The 21965-nt window shown below is 33.3% G+C and overlaps 1 protein-coding gene and 1 long non-coding RNA gene across 3 annotated transcripts in view; both read left to right on the top strand.

Annotated features, from left to right (window-relative positions):
- The window catches only part of LOC105348613 (ganglioside GM2 activator), a 9045-nt gene extending 2108 nt beyond the window's left edge, over nucleotides 1-6937 (top strand). The window contains exons 2-4 of one of the 2 annotated variants that reach the window (XM_011458130.4): nucleotides 1785-1986; nucleotides 2656-2839; nucleotides 6310-6937. In XM_011458130.4, the coding sequence (XP_011456432.1) occupies nucleotides 1785-1986; nucleotides 2656-2839; nucleotides 6310-6423 (500 nt within the window). In that variant the 3' untranslated portion in view covers nucleotides 6424-6937. The remainder of the gene's footprint in view (nucleotides 1-1784; nucleotides 1987-2655; nucleotides 2840-6309) is intronic. The other variant, XM_011458131.4, reaches the window with a different exon arrangement.
- An 11550-nt stretch (nucleotides 6938-18487) lies between these two features.
- On the top strand, nucleotides 18488-20321 carry LOC117681490 (uncharacterized). Its single transcript, XR_010710228.1, has 3 exons — nucleotides 18488-18599; nucleotides 18829-18982; nucleotides 19659-20321. It is a non-coding gene; the product is annotated as an uncharacterized lncRNA (long non-coding RNA).
- Nucleotides 20322-21965: the final 1644 nt, after the last annotated feature.

Genomic DNA, 21965 nt, shown 5'->3' with positions numbered 1-21965 from the left:
AAAGAAATTCCCAGAAATACCCAAAAAACAAACCAAAAAACGGCACCAAAAAAATATGTATAAAAGCCTTCCATTTCAAGTGAAGATGATAGAACACATTATTGTCATCTCTTATGCCATAATGATATTAATGAACTTATGTGAAAAATGACGATCTTCGAACTCCATGGGCCGCTCGAATACTGCTAGCGCCACATTCTCTTCCGACAGTTTACAGTAATCTGCGGCCATATGTGCGTTGTTAACGTGAATTATCTTATTTGTAATTGTACGATAACTGTCAGTCGATATATCTTTCGTTGCAAGCAGGTAGTTGCGATGCCAAGGTGTGAAATATACAAGGCAGAACCCGGGAGTTCTTGTAAAGAGGCAAACGCGCCCAATAGAAACTACACTGTTTCGCCGTTTTCTAGAGACAAGTTTATTTCTAATGGGCTATCTGGCACCTTGAAATTTAGTTTGTTTCAAAAACGGTTGATGTGCAGGGGGGTTAGCTAAATCAACACAGGGAAACGCTTTAAAACAACCCGGCGCTGAAAATCAAAAGAAAGCAATCGACTTTTGATATTTCCGCCAGAGCAAAATCCCTAAATATTTAAAGTGTTTTCTAAATACCGTAACATAATAATCATTTAACTTATTACAGAGACTGACCCCCCAAGCGGGACTTTGATAAACCTGAAAACAGGTTTTCCTCTCCTGATACAGACACGCTTTCCATTCATAATAATTTTATATACCGGAATTGGCACGATATGGGCTATTTCTCTGAAGCGCTTGAAATGACGCAACTCGAACGTAAAATTTACAGCAGGTGGCCGTTTTGTTTATTAAGAATTATTTTTAAAAAACGTACTTTTGGGTCACAGTATGAAATACAGAAATATATAACTCAATAATAACCCTGAAGGGTCGGATATGCAACTTGTATGATATTTTTCATGCTCAGGAATGAACATTAGTTTCACTGTTAATGATGGTTCGGAAGAAACCGTCGCGTAATTGTACGAGAAGCGAATTTTCCACGCCTAGAAATTTATCAATTGGCAATAAGAACTCGTACATCATTAGTTATGTAATTTTAACGAATTCGCTGGAAAATCTCGAACCATCTTGAGATGCCATACCGGTGAAACGATTCTGGCACAGGTGAGAACAGGTGAGAACGTAGGAAACTAACCACAATACCCGCAGTGTGGACGCTGTGGGTAATAAAACGTGTGAAGATCCCCACAATCGGGGCCCACCGCAGGCCGAGGACTAAGGGAGGGACATACAAGTTAATGTCTAACCATTATGTGGTTTTATCATTCAGAAAACACCGGCAATTATATGTCATGTAATCACCGGTTTTCTTACAAAGATTACACAGAAGTGGGTTTAATACACAACTGGCCCATTGTAGAATTGACACGACTGTTTTTCTTGAGAGGCCATTGTAAAAAATAAGTAAAATTTAAGTGTGTACTTTTCTACGGAGTGGGTATCAGGATGCAAATGTTTTCTTTCCTCGGGAGAGAAATGACAGCATTCCAATGGGATCGACTAGTGTTTAGTTTTCATATATTTTAAGCAAAACAACAATTTCACTAAACTGTATACCCTATATACACACTCTATCACTGAACTATGGCGACTAATGAAAAAAGACATACCCAGTAGGCGCTCTTTTAATTTCATATTAAATTGGTCAAGTTTACATTGATCAATGACTTGCGCAGCCCGTCAGGATATTGAGTATTATGAACCATTTTTATTTCTTCAATTGTTTTTTTTTTTTGCAGGGAGTGCAAACAGATCCGTGATATTCAACAATTTATTGCTATTCCCCACTCCGATAATCACACCAGGAACTTTATACATCAGCATGAGCGGCAATATAACCCGGGACCTTCCCCGGAAGCTATCCATCCAGTTGACAGTGCATAAATACTGGATTGGAATTCCATTTATGCTACCATGCTTTAATAATCAAATTGGTTCGTGGTAAGTGTGGAAATTGTCCAATCAAAATTCTCTGCGTGCCAGTTCCTGCTCTTATAATGATCCAAATTCTTACTTCGTCCCTTGCAATTTTGTGACTGATCAATGCTAAGCAGTAAAAAATTACATGAATTTGAAAGGTTGTACATGCCTGTTCACCTGTCAATATTAATTTGAATAAAAGTACATTATAATCAAAATACTTTGTGGTGTAGAATTTGCAGTCTTACAATACTTGTCAAAAATTATGTTTCAAAAGTTTGGAAAGGTAAAAATCATAAAGCCCCAATTAGATTCGAACTCATGACTGAAAGATTCGTAGTCAACGCTCTGAACTATTGCGTTAAGCTGGTAGGTAACAAAATTGGGAAAGAAAAACATTATAACATTTTGCTTGAATTAATTGTTTCGATAGAAACTACGTCACAATGGACCCATACCGCCTTTAAGTGTAAATTCGTACCACGTATCATTCGCAAATATTTCAAATTTCTTTCAGCTGTCCTCAAATCAGAATTAATACATATCATTCTGTACTAATCCAGGACATCTTCAGAGAGAATATATATATATACATTACTTTTGAAACATAGGAAATTTGCAAGCATGGTAACGCCCTTGAATTTAAACAATATTATATTTGTTCTACACACATGTATATATTTTTTCCAGTTTATATGAAGATATTTGTGACAATTTAGCCGCTTTTGAGCGGAGACGACGGTGTCCGAGAATGCTGCGGGATTATAAAATCCAGTGCTATTGCCCATTCCGTGCGGGGACCTTCAGTTTTAAAAACCTCGCAGTAAATATTCCAAAAATAGGAGGATTTGCTGGGGCTTTTGTAAAAGTAAGAGTAAGCATTGATTTTTTTTAATTTTCCTTTTTTTATTTATCTTTTACATGTTACATAAGATTGTTTTAGAATCTCATCATCAGGTAGCTTATAGAAAAAGTGCAAGTTTGCCTGTATAGTATAACACTAGTATTCGTCGATCGTTGTGAGAATGATTTTTTCATCTCCATCCAAACATACCAAACAATAACACAATAGCAAAATAAATCATCATTCACTTCAAAATGCCTCACAAACACAAAAATTCTATATGCTACAATTTAAAAAACAAAGCAAGAAAAATAATACAACAAAGCTCAAATTCTTGTACAAATATTACTGGTGGTTTTTTTTTTAATTTTGACCAGCGTTAAACCCTTGAACAGTATAAATGTACCCAAATGTCACGAGAGATGAAATGAATGAAGGATTGGTGTTGGAGCGTTATAATGTGCACTACTGAATGCCACCTGAACCTTTTCATTCATCCGACCCCACGTTACGTGTTACGATCGGGATCGACATTCAACCTTGACTGTCACTTTCCTGTATTCACGCAGTGGTGTCACTCTCTTCTGTCTGTCAAAATTTCACTAAGTGGTTGTTCTTGTCATCGGAAACGTGTCTGTAGCTAGAAAAAAAAAACAAGCCATCGAGCAACACTACATGGATATATGAAAATATCAAGATATCTTCAACCAAATTGATTTGTGTCATCGTCAAGTATTTAAGCAATAATCCCCCTTAAAAAAAATAATTAAAAAAAAGACACCAAAAATTTACATCAACAAAACAACACAAACGAACACACAAACAAACTGCAAAAATACATACATGTTCGTACCATGTTTAGAAACTCATAAATATGCACTATTCACACGACGGGGGAAACTTTCAAGAACATTCAAATGTTATAATGATAATCTCCTAGATCGTTAAAAGAACAGCAAGACCTTCTATTTTAAGAATATAGATAATAAACATTAATTCCTTAACCATGTCTTCTGACTGCCAGATACTACGGATGGAGGTGATGACATTGGTGTCATATGTAATTTGACGTTTTCATTTCGTTTCCTTGGCAAGTTCTGGTTTTTTTTTTAAACTCACGGTGTGTGGTAGCAATTTTTTGTTGTTAAAAATGTTAAGGCATGGCTTTTTTCCTTGGGCTAAGAATATATTCCTCAAAATAGGAGGAAAAACTTGGGCACTATAAATAGCATAATCTCTAGTGTTAGAGTATCCATGCAGGAGTTTTGTGTTTGAACTATGGTATATGATCTGTTAATCCCGCTGTACCGAGAGCCCTAGTTAAATGGCCTGAAACATTTATTTGTAGCAGAAAGAAATCTGACAGGTACTTGATCACCAATTTAAACTCATTTTTCGCTTTACATGTTGTGTTTACACCTGAAACTTTTTTTTTTCAATAAAGTAGCCTTTCGAAAAAGAAAAAAAAATGAATAGGCCCTTGTACGTACATTGAAAGTGGAGCTGTCAACTTTACTTTCAAAATAAACTGACACGATTTTTCTCCTAAGTTTCCTTTATTTTCGGGAGCACGTATCTGTGACGGCTCGCCAATAGATGTCGCTAACTCGCGAGCGCTTTTTCTTTTTTACAGTGACCAATAAAATGACGCTCTTTTGGCACGCGTTAAATGCAGATCTTTATTAAAGCCGTCGTTGATCTATCGTAGTAATCCGAGGCACATTAACCTCGCCAGCGATCTCTATTTCTTATATGACAGTAGCAGGTCTCTGTCTTGGCATTTCATCGGACCACCCTCACAGAACAAACACCAGCCATTCTCCCGACCAAAATGATAGAAATTTAACTACGCCGTTTTTTTCTCTCCTTTTTCCTCCCATAGCTTTGGCACGGCCAGGGGATTAAAACATTCGTCTAGTAGGGGGACACCTGTGAATTAAAGAGAGGAATATACTCGTTATTAAGGAAGTTAATTGACATTTCGGCACACGTGTTTCTCGCATTCGCCTGGGTGCTGTTGTTGTCTGTAAAGAACGAACAATGAATAACGAATATTTCAGTACATGTGTATATTTTTTGAAAATATTGGAAAAAATATTACTTCACATTTCAAAAATCATTTTTTGGGGGGTGGGGGTAGGGGATGGGGTGGGGGTGTGGTGAAAATAATAAAATAAACATTATGTAATATTTTGTGTAAACTACAAAAAAAACCCAGTTCAGTTGGTTTGAGAAATAAAATACATACACTACGAAAGGGATTTAAGTATTCCGAAACAGATATGCTATGCAAAAAAAAATATTTTTCGTGCACATGATGATGCCAGCGCATTTAAAATGGTTTAGACTATTGATGCTTAAATATGAAATATTGATGATGATGTAATCGTTTTATCTCGAGATTACGAAAGTGGGCGTCTACATCCTATCAATATCTGTGTCTGATCTAAGGGGTTCATATAAAAAAAAAGAAATAGCACACAAATTGCATTTAGATCAAAGAAGCCAGGATGGAGAGCCATTTTTAATATATATGTATGTAATCTGAAGTACGTGAATAGTAAGTTTATGTATACCTACCTTCTTTGACTTAGGTAAATTCTTTTTGATAATCATGTCACACCTACAAATATTTGTACAGTTGCATACTTCAACAACACAAGTACTTATACAAATCACTACATCGGAAGAATAAATAATAACTAAGGAATAATTTTGCCAGTTTGTGTTTTTCTCTCATTCGCAATGACAGGACAGGTTGGCGTGGTCACAATATTGGCATTGTAATCTGAAAATTCGACTAACTTTATGACAAGTCAATATTATTTGATTTTGAAAATGTGTCACATGGACTTTATTTATAAATATATATTTAATAAATCTTATGCCTACCTGTCATGATTTACACTGACAAGTAAATGACATCTTGTGACACATAGCTATGGGTCTTCGTTAAGGGGAACAGTTTCTGACAAGTCAAACATTTATCCGATAAGTAGATACCTGTATCGAATACGAGGCACAATAGATTTTATAGCATTGAAAACGAGTGTGTATCCTCTTCTTAGTAATCATGCACTTCGCTATTAATTAACCGCTTTTCATTCGTCACTGGATACACACTGCTACCGAAAAAAGGAAGAGTTTGGAAGTGTAACCTGTGTTTGTAAAAGAAAGACTGGTTTTTGGTAGATCATTCGGAAACTTTGCAATTTCAATGCATCTGCTCATATAATATGTTAACAAATGCAGTTCTACATAGTTACATATTTTGTCAATATCTGATTTACGCGTATACCTCATTGCTACTGAAAAGGAGGAATTTGGAAGTCTTATCTGTGTTTGTAAAAGAAATACTGGTTATTGGTAGATCATTCGGAAACTTTGCAGTTTCATTTCATCTGCGTATATTATATATGTTAACGTAAATGCAGTTCTACATATTTTATCAATATCTGATTTACACATATACCTCAATGTTTTTCTCTTTCCTCTTGTAGGGTGATTACGGCGTCAGTATAAAGGTACTAGACGAATTTATGACAGAGCTCGGCTGTGTTGAAATGAAACTTTCTCTGAAGAAACGACACAAGGGATGGCTGTTCAGAATATAGAGCTATTCAGCTAGTGAAATGTGATATTATTTCATAGATACGGGTGCTATCGGAGAAAACTAACGTGAAATCCATAATTATAGAATAACTCTGTGTCAACTATTTGTCGCTTCGTTCCTTCTTCTGCTCTAAGTGCGTTTTGTCGGTAAATTGAAAATTTTAGTGATGATGCTGCTGATGCGCATGCGCTTTGAATTGGGCCATGTTTTTGTTTGTAAAGTGTTCATTTTCAACGGGTATAGGCAAGAATTGGATTTTATGTTTGTACCGTTCAGAAATGACGTCACCATAAAGTTGCATCATTTGGCATCATTTTTCAAACATACTTAAATATATAGTGTCAGTAGATTCCGTTGTGATATGTTATGTAGACTACCTCTGTTTGGTTCACTTTTGTTTTGCAAAGCCTTCATCTGAAACATTGCTAAATATATATGTACAGATTCAGTCATTTAATTATTGTCCATTTATGAATGTAAACATTTTGAAAAGTAAATAAAATTTGTTTTTATAACTTTTGTTTTTGTCAATATGATATCTATGTCACTTCAATCTGCTATTAGCAGATTAGTATTATAGCTAAATTTGGCTACGTTTAACGATGATCCATTTTTCACTCAATAATTAGTAATAATGCATACATTTATTTTGAAAACTTAAGTGGTAACAAAACCTTGCACGGTAAAGCGAATTCCTCTCTTAAATACCAATATGATGTGCAGATGACTCAAATAAAGCCCTGCAATAAAGTGCATTTTCATTTTCTTTTAAAGCTAGGAAGACTCAAGGTAATCCCAGTGTTTTAGAAATTTGTGTCAAACCAAACTTTTTTAAATTGAACAGTTAAAACAACTTATAAACTTAGAAAAGAGTCCTTTGCATGTTTGTTTTCCTACAGTGAGCTTTAGCTTACATGTACAAGGTCCAAAAATTCAACAGCCAAATGTTAACACAATGAAGCAGTATCTCATAATTTATTATATTATGCACCAAAATATTAGGTTATAATTTAAGAAAATCTTTTGATAGTCGTTAAATGAAAACTTGTTACTAATTTTCTACAGAAAATATACAAAACATATTACATTTTATTCTTCACACGACCTTCCAAAAAATTCACAATATTTCAATTTTTTTTTAAATTTCTCAAAAATTATACAGTTTGCATACTATTTTATGAGACATTTATTAAGAGTTATATATTTAAATAACAACAAAACATAGTTTATCTAAATTGATCAGCTAGTTTTTGTTTGATAGTCTCTTTAACATGTATAATCCCATACTGTTTGACTATAGTTTTACAAAAAAAAAAAAGAACTTGGAAAAACTGAAAATGTGTCAAATAGACATAATCTAACAGTCACTAAAAGGATATACTAAAAGGATATAAACTGTAAAATAAATATTAAAAGTTTGTCCTAGCTGACAAAACCGTAGATGGAAGTTCAATAGTACCCCCCCCCCCCCGGCCCTTTTCGGCAAGTAATTTTCCACCAAGTGTTTTGACAGAATTATGGTTTTTCTCTGCTTTTGACAAATATGAACAATATGTTTTTACTGAAACCACCGGATAAACTTGTACAATACTTTAAGTCAAATACAAGTCATCTTAAATGATCATTTGATGTGTTCAAAACTGTAACCGGATATTTATCACGCTGTTAAAAAAAGTTTGACAAAAATTAAGACTTGTTGCCAGTAAACTATAATTTAGATTATTCATCACTCATATATTATGTGTTAGGAAAAGGGACTGACATTTGAAATGTTAACAGTTTACATTATCATACTTTCATGTTAAATACTGAAATCTGATTGGTTTTTACGCAATTCATTATCCGTTCTATTACCCTCAGCGTTAGCAACACACTTGGCAACGGGTAACACTATATAAATAGTGCCTGTTTTGGAGGGTAAGAGTTGAAATTGACACCCCGAGAAAACCATTGTCAACCGACGCGAAGCGGAGGCTGACAATGGTTTTCGAGGGGTGTTAATTTCAACTCTTACCCTCCAAAACATGCACTATTTATTTTATTATACTAAATGTCTTAATTTCAAAGAAAACTTTATTGCTTTTATATTTGAATGACGTGAATTGTATGGCGAACCGTATGCGCATAATTTACGCGCATGTAACAATTTGTTGTGTTACCCGTTGCCAAGTGTGTTGCTAACGCTGAGGGTAATAGAATGGATTATCAACTGCGTCTTAACCAATCAGATTTTAGTATTTAACATGAAAGTATAATAAAACGAATTGTAACGTGCGCGTAAATTATGCGCCTACGGTTTGCCGTAGAATTTACGTCATATCTACTTAAAAGCAGTAATAATTTTTCTAAAATTAAGACATTCAGTATAATGAAATAAATAGTGCCTGTTTGGGAGGATAACAGTTAAAATTGACACCCCTCGAAAACCATCGTCAACCTGCGCTTCGCGTCGGTTGACAATGGTTTTCTCGGGGTGTCAATTTCGACTGTTACCTTTCCAAACCGGATCTATTTATATGTTATTATACATCATGTTAAATACATAAATGTGATTAGTTTAGATGCAGTTTATAATCCGTTCTATTACCCCCAGTGTTAGCAACACACTTTTCAGCGGGTAACACAACGAAATGCTATATGCGCGTAAATTATGTGCAAACAGTTCGTCGTTAAATTCACGTCAACAGAAAAGTTTTCTTTAGAATTAAGACATTCAGTTTAATGAAATAAATAGTGCCTGTTTGCACTATTTATATAATTCTAACTCACTGCTTGGTATATTTTTATGTCAATGCACCATGAGAATAAATTTTTAAAGCATAAAGATGTCAAAATAAATGGTTTTCACTGTGCAATACTTCAAAATAAATTGGTTTTGAACTCAATAAATGCTTCAGAATAAATGTTATAGTCGATTTTAGCAGAATTTAGATACCTCTTGTAGTACATGTATGTATGAGATTAATCTTTAATTTTATAAGACTGGATAACTTTGGTATGTTATATGTTTGCATTGATTTTCAACCAGCTTTGACATTTATAAAAATTCTAAAATTTTAATCCTCTTGCATTGCTTAAGTATAGTAATTTTTGCCACTATTTCTACTCCCTCTTTACACATAGAATACATAAAATAGAAAAACAGTCGAAATAAAATGCATCATTTAAATGAAAAGTTACAAAACATGCGTGAAAATATATAGTATTAATATAATTTAGAACGGTTTTCTTTAAAGGTTGTTGAGACTGCCCAGGATTATCCAGGAAATAGCGACAGGTCATGGTTCTGATGCACATGAAAAACAGCTTCGACTGTTTTTAAAGCTTATGTTTTAAATTAAGCTTAAAACAACTTGGTTTTAAATGTAATTTATGATAAAAATTACCACAACTCAATATGATGAAAAGTTTAACTCAATAAATTTCACAAACAATGATCAGTTTTTGACAAATTGAGCATTGTTTTTAAAAACACAACAAAAAATGGAGTGCGTCAAAATGACGTCTCTTTTATCAATTACAACGTCAATATGCTTCAGTAATATTCCTTACAACAACCTCTGTACGTATAAAATTTTCTCAAATCTTTTTACTATTTTAAAGAATATTTTGCTTGTTGAGTTGTTTTTCCCCAGGGTCGTACAAATACATATGGAGTCTGTGTTTGAAAATACAGTTTTAAAACGGAAGATGCCAGCTCATAATTCAATAAAAGGTATGTTTTTCTCCCCAAATCTTTTGTGGCAAAAAATTAAACTATTTTACTTTTTAATTCAGTCGCAATTTACGAGTTTTGGTCAAACATCATCTAATTTATTTGAATTTTAAATGGTATCATATATTCTGGGACACCCTGTATGAATCAAAAGAAATAAAGACACTGTAGAAATAGCATATCTTACTCAACTTAAAACATGACATGTACATAAATAATATAAGAATTTGTTTCACTATCGGCGGAGAACGGCCGTTATTTTACATGCTAGTCACTGAAATCGACAAACCCAATCCGGCAATTTGTGGTAAAGTGGTGTGTTTTCTCTTTAAATAATTAGTCTGACACCTTGTGTAACCAAAAGGTCCAAAAATCATCTCTGAATACGTTTTTTCCCTGACCAGAATCTTTCGCTACAATATGTATACATTTTTTTCATATTGATAAATACATTATTCAAGTAAAAGAAGTTAAAAATATGTATGTTCAAATCAATATCATTACAGCTGCCATTTAAAACCTGATAAAATATACATTTTAAAGAGAAAGAAAACCTGATAAAAAATAAAGATTATAAAATCTGAAATATCTTGACATAATTTTGTAATTTGATAATTAATGAGCTTATTTTTCCTTTAAGAATTTTAGATTCATATCTGTTGCACTTTGAAAGCTGAAATGATACAGGAATTGACACGCTTAATATTTTATTTCTAGAACTTATAAAACATGTATAACCCATTTTCGCTAAATCAACGTGACCTTAGGAAAATTTATTTACATGTATACATTTTCTAAGTGAATTATGTTATATGTTTTTAAAGCTATTCTTTATTTTTAAAAGATAGCCTTGTGACTTCGTCATAATTGTGTACTAAATAGTGATCTTTTTCGTTGTAATATTATTAATAGTCCACTCTGTTCGTGTGGCAAGCTCGAAGACACTTATCATTATTTTTTCACTTGTAATAAATATAAAGAGGCCAGAAATGTTATGCTTAATGAAATTTTCAATATTGTAAATTTAAATATTGTTAATACCCATGTCCTACTTTGGGGCGACAACGCAATCAGTGTCAGCGAAAACAAACTTTTATTTTCTCTAGTTTATCGTTATATCAAAGGTACAAAAAGATTTAGTTGATGTTTGTACACCATTGAAAATCTATATATAACTGTCATATGATCTGTTGACCTTACATGTTGTGTATACATTATTTTTACTGTATTATATACTTGTATTGGGAGAGGGCGATCTAAGTTTTTGAACTTGTGTCCAATCCCTGTTGTAATTTTTGTACAATAAAAATATGTTCAAATCAAACCTTGTGAGTAGATTAATTTTTCATTAATACTATGTGAATAGTACAAGTATACACTACAAATCATGAACAAATGATATTTTGAAGCATACAGTAGTTAAATATCACAGCCCTCTATTACACATTGGTCTGCTACAAATGAAATACTAAACGTTTCCATTTAGAGGTGTCCAATACCTTCACAAAATGACACGGATTTGAATACAAGATGTGTCACTTTGACATAAATACCAACGCTGAACATTAATTTTTTGTCTTGTTATGAAATTGCGAGTGTTCGAGTTCTTCTGTGAATTGGTAGATTTTTTCTCGAGGAAAGCGCTTCGCATCGAAAATCAGAGAAGCACATTTTAGTCAAAGAGAGAGAACTCTGTACTGTACACACATACTCTGTTTCAACTTTGACTTCACTTACTAATGTGGAAGTAAATCCTACACTGAATTACTCTTACATTTCATAATCACAAATGTACGTGTCTTTGTGTAATTGTTTTTTACAAAAAGATTAAAATGTAAAATCAAACTAGCATTTAAAAGTCTACAAATCACGACAATCAACCTATTTGTCTTTAAACAATAAGAGAGAGAGAGAGAGAGAGAGAGAGAGAGAGAGAGAGAGAGAGAGAGAGAGAGAGAGAGAGAGAGAGAGAGAGAGAGATACATGTAGGAGAGAGAAAATTAGTGTTACGCGTAATTTTAATATTGTGCTGCATTTGCAAACGTCCAAACCATAAATTAATCGTTGATGCACTGTATCTTTTTTCTCTCAGAAACCAACTACTCTCAACAATGTTAGTAAATTTATGTACGAAATTTTAAGTCCATTATACGAAAGCCGAGAAGGATCATTCGAGATTCGAGATTCGAAATACGAGATTCGAAATTCGAGATTCAATATCTATATAAACCAATCAGCAAAAAGGTTACAAACAAATCAAAGCCAAAGAGAAACAAGATAACACATTCATCGCGTTTAATTGTTACTTGTAAACGATTGCATTTAATCTGTTTCAAGGTTAGACTTTGTAGTACAGACAAGGTAAGTCAAATACATTGCTCTCTATACTTTTAACTTTTCATTTACAGTGTATGTTCAGTCAACGTCATTGATGTATGGTTTTGTAAAATCTACCCCGTGTTCTATTACAATACATATATAATATTAAAATACGTAGCCATTGTTGTATTTATCAACGATAGATTTAGGGGGCCTACTCGTCGAAATGAAGTTAAACATAGTCCATTTTGGTAAATAAATTGAACAACTAATTCGCGTATAGAAAACTTATTTTAGCCAGGCACACTCCCCGTGTGGTTATACTATTATCTATAACTATTATAATTCAAGCTGTAGTGTTTGTCTCTTTTATTACATAACCCCATTACATTACATTAATCCCTTTGCGCAACTCGTTGCGAAAGTGATACAGCATTGCTGCGGCTGACATATTCAACACTATTAATGTTGTCTTGAAGTAAATTAGGTAAATGTTTATTAAAGTATCGTTAATTGTAAAAAGTTATTTTATGTACGACTTAACAACATTGACTTCCGGTTGACTACTGTGAATCAAAAAGTGAAAGTAAACATATGAAGTAAACATATGAAATCAACACCTTGATAATTTTTTTGGGTTTATGCCTTTAAGGTGAGAAACAAACCTATTGTAGTGATATATAGTATAAAATGTCCATGATTTAATAACTATATGTATATAGTTGCATGAAAGGATTATTTAAATGTACAACAGATCAACATCATGAACATGCTTATTGAAATGCTTACATTTATATTTTCAGGCCAATATGGTTTTGCCAAGATACACACCTGCTCTTAATCCTGAAATTTTATCAAAAAATGAGCTAATTAACAGATACTTTCGACAAGGATACACCAACAAGGAGATTTCACAACTTATGTTAACAGTTCATAGAATTAGAATAAGCGAACCACATTTTAAAAGAACGTCCAGAAACCAAGGTTTGAAGCGACGCACTGACAACATTGACATTTATAATACCATAAATGCAATATTTTAGATGTTACAGAAAACAGCGGGCAATGTCTTGGGTACCGAACAATTTGGAAACGTTTGATTACCGACTGTGGTTTAGTAATTCAATGGGATAAAGTCATGGAACTTATGCGTGTAATAGACCCAGATGGAGTAGAAAGACGAAAACAGAAACGATTACTTAAGCGTCAGTACGCTGCACCTGGACCAAATTTTGTTTGGCATATCGACGGATATGATAAATTAAAACCGTTCGGGTTTGCTATTCATGGTGCAATAGATGGATTTTCCAGGAGAATTATGTGGCTTGAAGTGGGACCTAGCAACAACAGCCCTAACATTGTTTCAAGATATTTTTTAGAAACATTTTTTCGCGAATAATCGCATTACTTTCGCGATTAAATGCGTTGCTTTCGCAAATAAACGCGAAACTTTCTTGTATCACCTTTCTTTCGCGTTTATTCACGAAAGTTACGCTTTTTTCGCGAAAGGTTTGCGTTTATTCGCGATATATCGCAAAAAATTCGCGCAAGTAACGCATATATTCGCAAAAGAGCTCAAAGGACTTTCGTATTTATATGTTCAGAAATAAGGAGAAATGGAAAAATTATAATAGCTTTGAACAACAGTGAAAATCAAACTGACAATGAATACATAGACCGTCTCGGAAAACCGAAAGCTTCATTTTAGGACATATTGACGTATGTAGAGGAAACCAAAGTGAGATATTTGGAGGCTTTCGTTCCCTACTCTAATCGTCCGGATAGGCGATGAAGCGTCTCGAAATATCTAAATTTGTCTATTCTTGACGCAAATGATAACTTATTTCATTATAATATAACGAGTGTTATTACTGTCGTTGCCTTTTATACTAAATACATGTAGCAAGAAATTAACTTTTCGTTGAAATTCACATTGTTTAATACCTGAAACACCGCTTTGTATTGGTTATTTTTATATCCCCCTTTGGTAATTTGGTCTGTTATCATTTCCATTTTTTAAGTCCTACCTTTATCGTAAGTACCCTTACATTATGTAAAAAAAAAATTTGCTAAGATTGAAAAAAAGGAGATTTTGAAATTCAATACATTTAATTTTAGTATGTATGGCCATATTGGCGGGCCCTAGGGCCTAAACCCCTGACCCCGGGGCAATCAATTTCACACTTTTGGCAGAGGCTAATTGAATATTATAAAAATGCATGCTGTTTTTCTCTAATTCATATGGAATCAGCTGTATGTAAGTACGCAAGGTTGAATATTAGCATTAAAAACTTTAACAAATCTACATTCATATATTCCAAAGAAGGGAACAAACAACGCAGGCTAGTTTTTTTTTTTATATCATCCATGCTTCCATAACCGGAAACGAATATGATAGAGAGGCGATGTGTAGAAAACAAGTTAAGCTTTAAAAAAAAAAAACTTATCTGCTTAACGTCTTAAGCTTTAGAGCAAACTCTAAATTGCAATAAGTTGTCAAAGAAAATTAAATTCTTTTTTATATTAATGTCGCCTTCCTCTACTTGTGGAATTTTTTTTATATTTGGCGTAAACGTGCGTGCCTGAAATTGAGAAAAGCGTACCACGTGCTTGTTAGTTTACGTTAATACCACAGTATTCAGCATCTTGTTCTACTAATGTTAGGTTTACCGTATCTAATATGCACACTTGTTTACTGATATTAGCCTTACCGTATCAAATTTTCAATTTTTTGTATTTTATTAACAATACAAAAAAAGGAACAACGAATTTTAATAGATGTTATAGAATATTGCTTTCAATAAGTTGTACTTACAAAAATAAAGCCTGAATTTCATTCAGAGCAATTTCTATTATTTTTTTTTCTCACCTTTTAAGATTTGAAATCTACGAAAATTGTTAAGTCGTAACGTAAACAAGTTTAGCTTTTAAATTTTTTTTACCGTCTTTCGAGCAAACCCTAAACAGAAATTAGTTATCAAAGACAGTTTAATTCTTTTTACCGTCTTCCTTGGAAGACGGTATAAAGAGTTGAAATAATTTAGTCTCCGGACTGTGCACTTCCTCTCCTTTGTGATTGGTAGAAAATACATGATGTGAAAATTTACAGTCATTTCATTGGTTGATATACTGTTCGGCACAAGGGAGATAATTTTCTGATGATCGTTTTTACGTACGACTTAACAATTTTTGTAGATTTCAAATCTTAAAAAGTAAGAAAACGAAAGAACAATAAAAATGGCTCTTCGTGAAATTCAGACTTTCATTTTTCTGTTAACTAGTTAAAAGCAATATTCTGTAACATCTATTGAAATAATTTGTTCTTTTCTTTTTGTTTTGATTATACAAATACGAATGAAATTTCATACGGTATGGCTAATATCAGAAAACAAGTTTATTTATTAGATACGGTGAAACTAATATCAGTAAAACTGAATGATACTGAATGCAGTTGTATTAATTTTGATTTTACTACAGCGATTCAACCCTTCCTAAGATCTCTTTTTTCTACTACAGTCGATTTCAAATAAATAACAGGCTGTAAATAATTTTCAATTTTAAGCACGCACGCCTAAAAGGCACATATTTAAAAAAAAAAAAGTTCGACACGCTATTGCATGGAGAAGAAGGCGACATTTATATAAAAAATTATTAAATTGTCTTTGATATCTTATTGCTGTTGAGAGTTTGCTCTAAAGACTTGTTTATATAAATGTCACATTCCTTTACATAGCATGGCGAGTGGAATATTTTAATGTCATGTGCCTTTTAAGCCTGCGTGTCTAAAATTGAGAAATGCGTACCCAAGCTTGTAAGTTGAGATCGACTATAGGGTAAAAGAGATCTTAGGAAGGGTCGTAGACTCGTATTATCTTGATAATATTATTAAAGTTATACCACTGCATTCAGCATCTTACTTAACTGAAATTAATTTTACATATCTAAAATGCAAATAACTTTACCGATAATAGGCATACCGCATCAATATTTTTTTACATTTTTGAATTAATATTTGAATAAACATCACTAAAAGAAAAACAAATAATTTCGATAGATATTACAGAATATTAGTCTCAAAAAGTTGGACCTAAAACCCTAAGGCTGAATTTCATTCATAGCAATTTGCATTGTTTTTTCGTTTTCTCACTTTTTAAGATTTGAAATCGACGAAATTTGTTAAGTCGCACGTGAAAAAGATTATCAGAAAATTATCTCCCTTGAGCCAAACAGTATTTCAACCAATGAAATAAATGTAAATTTTCACATTACGTATCTTCTACCAATTACAAACAACCGGGAGACTGTACATTATTTCAACACTTAATACCATCTCCCAAGAAAGATGGCAAAAAGATCATTTGAAAATTATCTCCCTTGCGTCGAACAATATTTCAACCAATGAAATAAATGTAAATTTTCACATCATGTATTTTCTCACCTCACCTACCTCACCTAACCTCTTCGTGCCCGCTGGCACATAAGGCCCGGATACACTGCCTCCACCTGTCCCTGTCTTTGGCTGCTGCCCTCGCTGACGCCCAGCTATTCAACCCCAGCTGTGATCTTTCCTGCTCTGTAGTTACATAGATCTTATATTCCAGCTTCCTATGTATATGCTGTTTTTAGGTGTGCATAGGGGCGTCGGCCTGTGTACTTCCATCTGGCTTTCATCCACCTGCGTCATGTTGTCCTTTGCATTTTCATGTAACGCAGTTAGAAGGCTGACCTCCTGCTGTGTGTTCAGTGTGTCTTGGGTTTCCGTAATCATAAAGGTTTTACACTGCCTAGTTATTAGCCATGCAGCAACCCCCTGGACTCGGAGGGCCAGAGGTTTTCTGTTTCAATTGGGGTTTCCTTCCTCTAGCCACATGTTCTAGTTATTTAAAGGCGCTAGAGGTTCGCCTCTCACCACTGTCATTCAGCTACCGGAGTATTTCTAGGGCCAACATCGGGGAGGTGTGACATGTGATTTGCAGGCAGAACCTATTTGAGACGGTTGGGCATTAACTCAAGGTTTTAAATGGTGAGACCTATAGTGGCGTACGTATCACCCCTTGAAACCCGCACCAGCATTTGACCCCTCATGTATTTTCTACCAATCACAAAGTGCACAACCCGCAGACTGTAAATTATTCCAACTCTTTATACCGTGTTCCATGGAAGAAGGTAATCACTAGTGTGCATTTAAGATATAACGTCATGATGAACTTTGACGTAACGATCTACAGTCCTCTCGATAGTTCCCAGGGAATATGTCATTACGTTATAAGGGAATTTTATTTTACATTAATCCTTTACATTAATGCTGTCGTTAACAATAGTTTTATATTATCAATGAGTGTCAAATAATCAGCAGGTTTAAAGCTTCGTTTTACTAGTAGGCAAATGAATATTTTTAAATTAATGGTTTAGAGACTTTCCCTGTTCCGTGTAAAGTAAAGAATGAAGATATGTAAAAACAGCTTGACGCAAGTGAAAGGTCATTAAAATATAAATATATTTTTGCGTGAAAAGAAACCAATTTTCCAGTTACTGTATGATTAGGACTATATATTTAGACGTATTAATGCTCAAGTCTTCGAATCAGCAATCAACTACATGTTACGTGTTCTTAAAAAAAAAAACAACACTGCGAAGTTAAGTATTGTCCGATTCAAACAAAACATCACTAGTGAAAGTAGCAGAGTATCACGGCTAAATGCATGTAGGCTATATAATAATGTAATAATGTAATTTGATACAAAATTTAAGAATGCCCGATATTTGACCGATGTCGATTTTTCAATTACATGTATGGAAATGGAACATTACAGGCTGTGAACATATTTACCTAAACATTAGTAAAGTTCATTAATTATGTCAATCAAAAATGACATTTTGAAAATATTATAATTCATGTTATTGCCCTGATAAGTTGATAGCAGTTGTAATGTAATTTGTCCTAAAGTTTAAAAGTAATAATGCTCATTTTGTTTATTTTACAACATTTAATGAACATAATTTAATTAAATGGAGGTACATATTTCGGAGCATATCTACTGGAGCTCAGTTTGCTTTTCTCGTCCTCTTTTAGATGATTCATCATGAAGTTCCTCTTCGTATATCAATTTGTTCTTTTGCTGTGCGCCACAAAGAGCGAAAGCGTAAGTCTTTTACTTCCAGCTAAATGTAAGGTTAATACCAATTTAAGAGTTTAGTTGCAAAAGAAAAATCTGAAAATTCTAAGAGACATAATTGTTTAACACAATTCAGATTAAAAAATAGATTGGCTGAATGTTTAATCTTTTGAGATAACATGTTCTTAAATCTTTAATGAAAACGCACTCCAAATGACAAAAATTAAACTAGTACAAACACTTGATTTCCAATCAGACTTGGGTGGATTTGCCAATACTACACCCCCTTATACAACCGATTTGGGTCAATAAAACCTGGGACGAGGACACAAACGTTTCAAACTACAACATGCGTTTCCGTGGTCCTTCTGATACAAAGGAGGAATTAGATGTTATTTCACTTGTTGAAGGCAAGTTTGTCTATTTTTTTTATCTTTTGAAACGAATAAATCTCTGAAAGAGTCAACAACAGTTTTAAAATCAAAATATAGAAAGCATTGACGGGAGTTGATTTTATTCAGAATTGAAAAAAAACCCATAAAAAATATGACTTGGCGAGATATGGAATCTGTGTTTCATTTTTTTAAGAATCTGTGTTTGCAAACATCAAATCATAAAAGCAGGGATAACAATCAGATGAGTCTCTGTTAAGGATTAAGACTTCAAAGAGAAGCTTGAAACTCCCTCTTAGGGTCATTTACGGACAATATTACTCAGGTGACCGGCAAGGCCTGTTGGCCTCTCGTTAATGTGAACTTAAAGAAATTGTTATTAAGTGCCTGACAAGGGTAGAAAATCAAAAGTAAAGTGGTAAAGTAATATTGCATTTGATTTGATTGAAAGATATGAAAGAACGATGTAAAACCTTTTGAAATTCTATTTTCTAGATAACATTAGTAAATTATGATTTATACACAAACAATCATGTACTTAAATACTGGAAAAAAAACCTAGTACTTGAAATCTTTAATTTTATGTTTATAATGTTCTAATATAACATAAAAATGTTAAGAGACCTATGCTAACATCAACCCTAAGGAGATATATGATAGGGCTGTTTTAAATTATTTTTTACATGTTTTGCAGTGGAGAGAGGAGATCGAATGTCCATATTCGAATCACACGTACAAGTTCCTTTAGGCGATTATATGTTCATCTCTCTTAAATCTGCTTCGACCTCCGATACTTTCAAAATGAGCATTGTAGGCGATGCTAAGAGTGGGAGTCAGGACCAATTTCCTGGACGACTCTGTGAATTTGAGATAATAAGAGAAACAACTGAACAAAAAACAATGTATTTAGCCTTGCCATATGAACCCTGTTATTCTGATCCAAAAAAAAATCTCGACATTTTTGTGTACTTTGAAGTCAATCTTCGAAAAGGTAACCAAAGTTATCTGTATAAGGGAATGGAAGAGAATAATTCTGACCTTAAGAAGTATGTAGAATATGTTGATGAAATAGATGGACATTCGCTATTTTTATATAACAAAAACATGCAAGCAGACGGATATCGATCGGACACTCCATTTATTTGCATTCTTGTGATGAAGTATATGCCTTCTCAACAGGACATTATTACTGTGTATGGCTGGACAATGCAGATTGAAAATAAAACAAATGTACATTAATGCCATTCTTTACTTTTTGTATGATTGCTATATGAATTGAAAACCATTGTGAGATGAACTATGTAAGAAATTAAATATGTGATTTGTTAACACATTTAGAATAGAATAGAACTTCTTTTATAAAGAAATAAAAATTAAAATGAAGTATAGATACGTTGTTGTTTTTTCTTGCTCGTTATAACATATATCCCTTAAAATATAGGTAGTATTTGGGCATCATTTTACCTCGACTCCGATAGGGGCAAGATCTCTGTGTTCATGTCTGCCATGCAATCACCATGCAGTAATCCGCAGATACTAGTAATTGATAACTTTAAACAAACAGTCAAAATTTTAATTTCCTGATGGTAATGATAGTATAGATAAATTGATGACAATCCAAAACCGTTAAATAATTATGTATAAAATATCCTAATAATGCATGGATCTGTATTTGTTTATATATAGTATAGCTATAGTGTGAATATCTTGCAATGAGCTGATTCCAACCGTACAAAATTAATGTTCTTTATCACACACAACTGGAATATAGTATAATTAAACCTAACGATATTAATTGATAATAACGTGATCATCACAAAAAGAACATGTAAATGAGATCTCTTTGGTCTATTCTTTATAAAATACCACTTTTTTAAAAATGCCAAATGTAACTGAATTGACAAATTTTAAAAATGTCTTTTGTATTGTGCCAATGGTATCCTCAATGCTTTTAAACATTATCGACACAATTTGTTTTAAAACAAGTTCATCACGTAAAGTACATGTAACGGTTTTTGGTTAGCATGCGCTGTGTTACAAAAATATAATTTGTGTGTGCCTAACTCCGAAAATTTACCCAATACAGAGAATAACACATTCCAAATGATTTTATTGTTATGAAATAACTAAATAAATAATAAATTTTATAGGACAATATTTAAATATAGTAAATATTGAGGTGGTAGGGACACCTCCTTGTTGTGACGTACCTTTTATCGAAATAAACAATAAAATCAAATGTAATTTTATAAATAGTTTTTTCCAACCATTGTCACCTAACAGCAGAGCGCAGTGGGTTTTTGCGCTTCTAGTTGGTTATACAATGAACTAAATGCTGCTCATATCAAGTCAGACTAAAACAGGTATAATAACTTTGGATGTGTAAATAGCGGTAGCTTCAGATACCGAGCTTGATCTTGATTATCTTGATGTTGGAGCAGATGAAAAGTTTTTTTTAATAGTTAAATGCGGGTTTGAAAAAATATGCTGCCTTGGCTAACTTTCATGGGTCATGTAACTTGGATTTGAAACATAAGGCTAGCTAAGATAGAGAGCTTGATTGCCATTATAAAGGATGCTAAGAAAACCGTGTTCTATTTCACTTAAACTTGCTTGATGGATGTTTGTTGTTATATGATTTATTATAATTCCTATGATAATGTACTGCATGGTATGAAACATTATTTTATCATATGATACATTGTTTTCCCTCGGACTTAAATGTCACACTTTCATTGCTTTAAACATAGCACGTGACTACCTCATTTATCTCTAAGTTTGTTCGGTGAGAATTAATATTCTGCAATATGCCGTCATTAGTTTACACTTTGCCACTCATATAATATAATCTAATACAAAAACCGCGTGCCGTAAGTTCTTAAAGCTGACATCAATTCATGAAAGCATTTGGTAGCCATATTAGTTTCGATCGCTCCTTTACTGCCACTGGGGTATATATACCGATCGAGAAAGTTACGGTCGGTTGCTTTCCGATCGAGGA

Source organism: Magallana gigas, chromosome 2 (genome assembly GCF_963853765.1).
Source record: "Magallana gigas chromosome 2, xbMagGiga1.1, whole genome shotgun sequence".
Classification (NCBI taxonomy): Eukaryota; Metazoa; Mollusca; class Bivalvia; order Ostreida; family Ostreidae; genus Magallana; species Magallana gigas.
The sequence above is the reverse complement of the archived record's forward strand: the minus strand, read 5'-3'. Positions and strand labels throughout refer to the sequence as shown.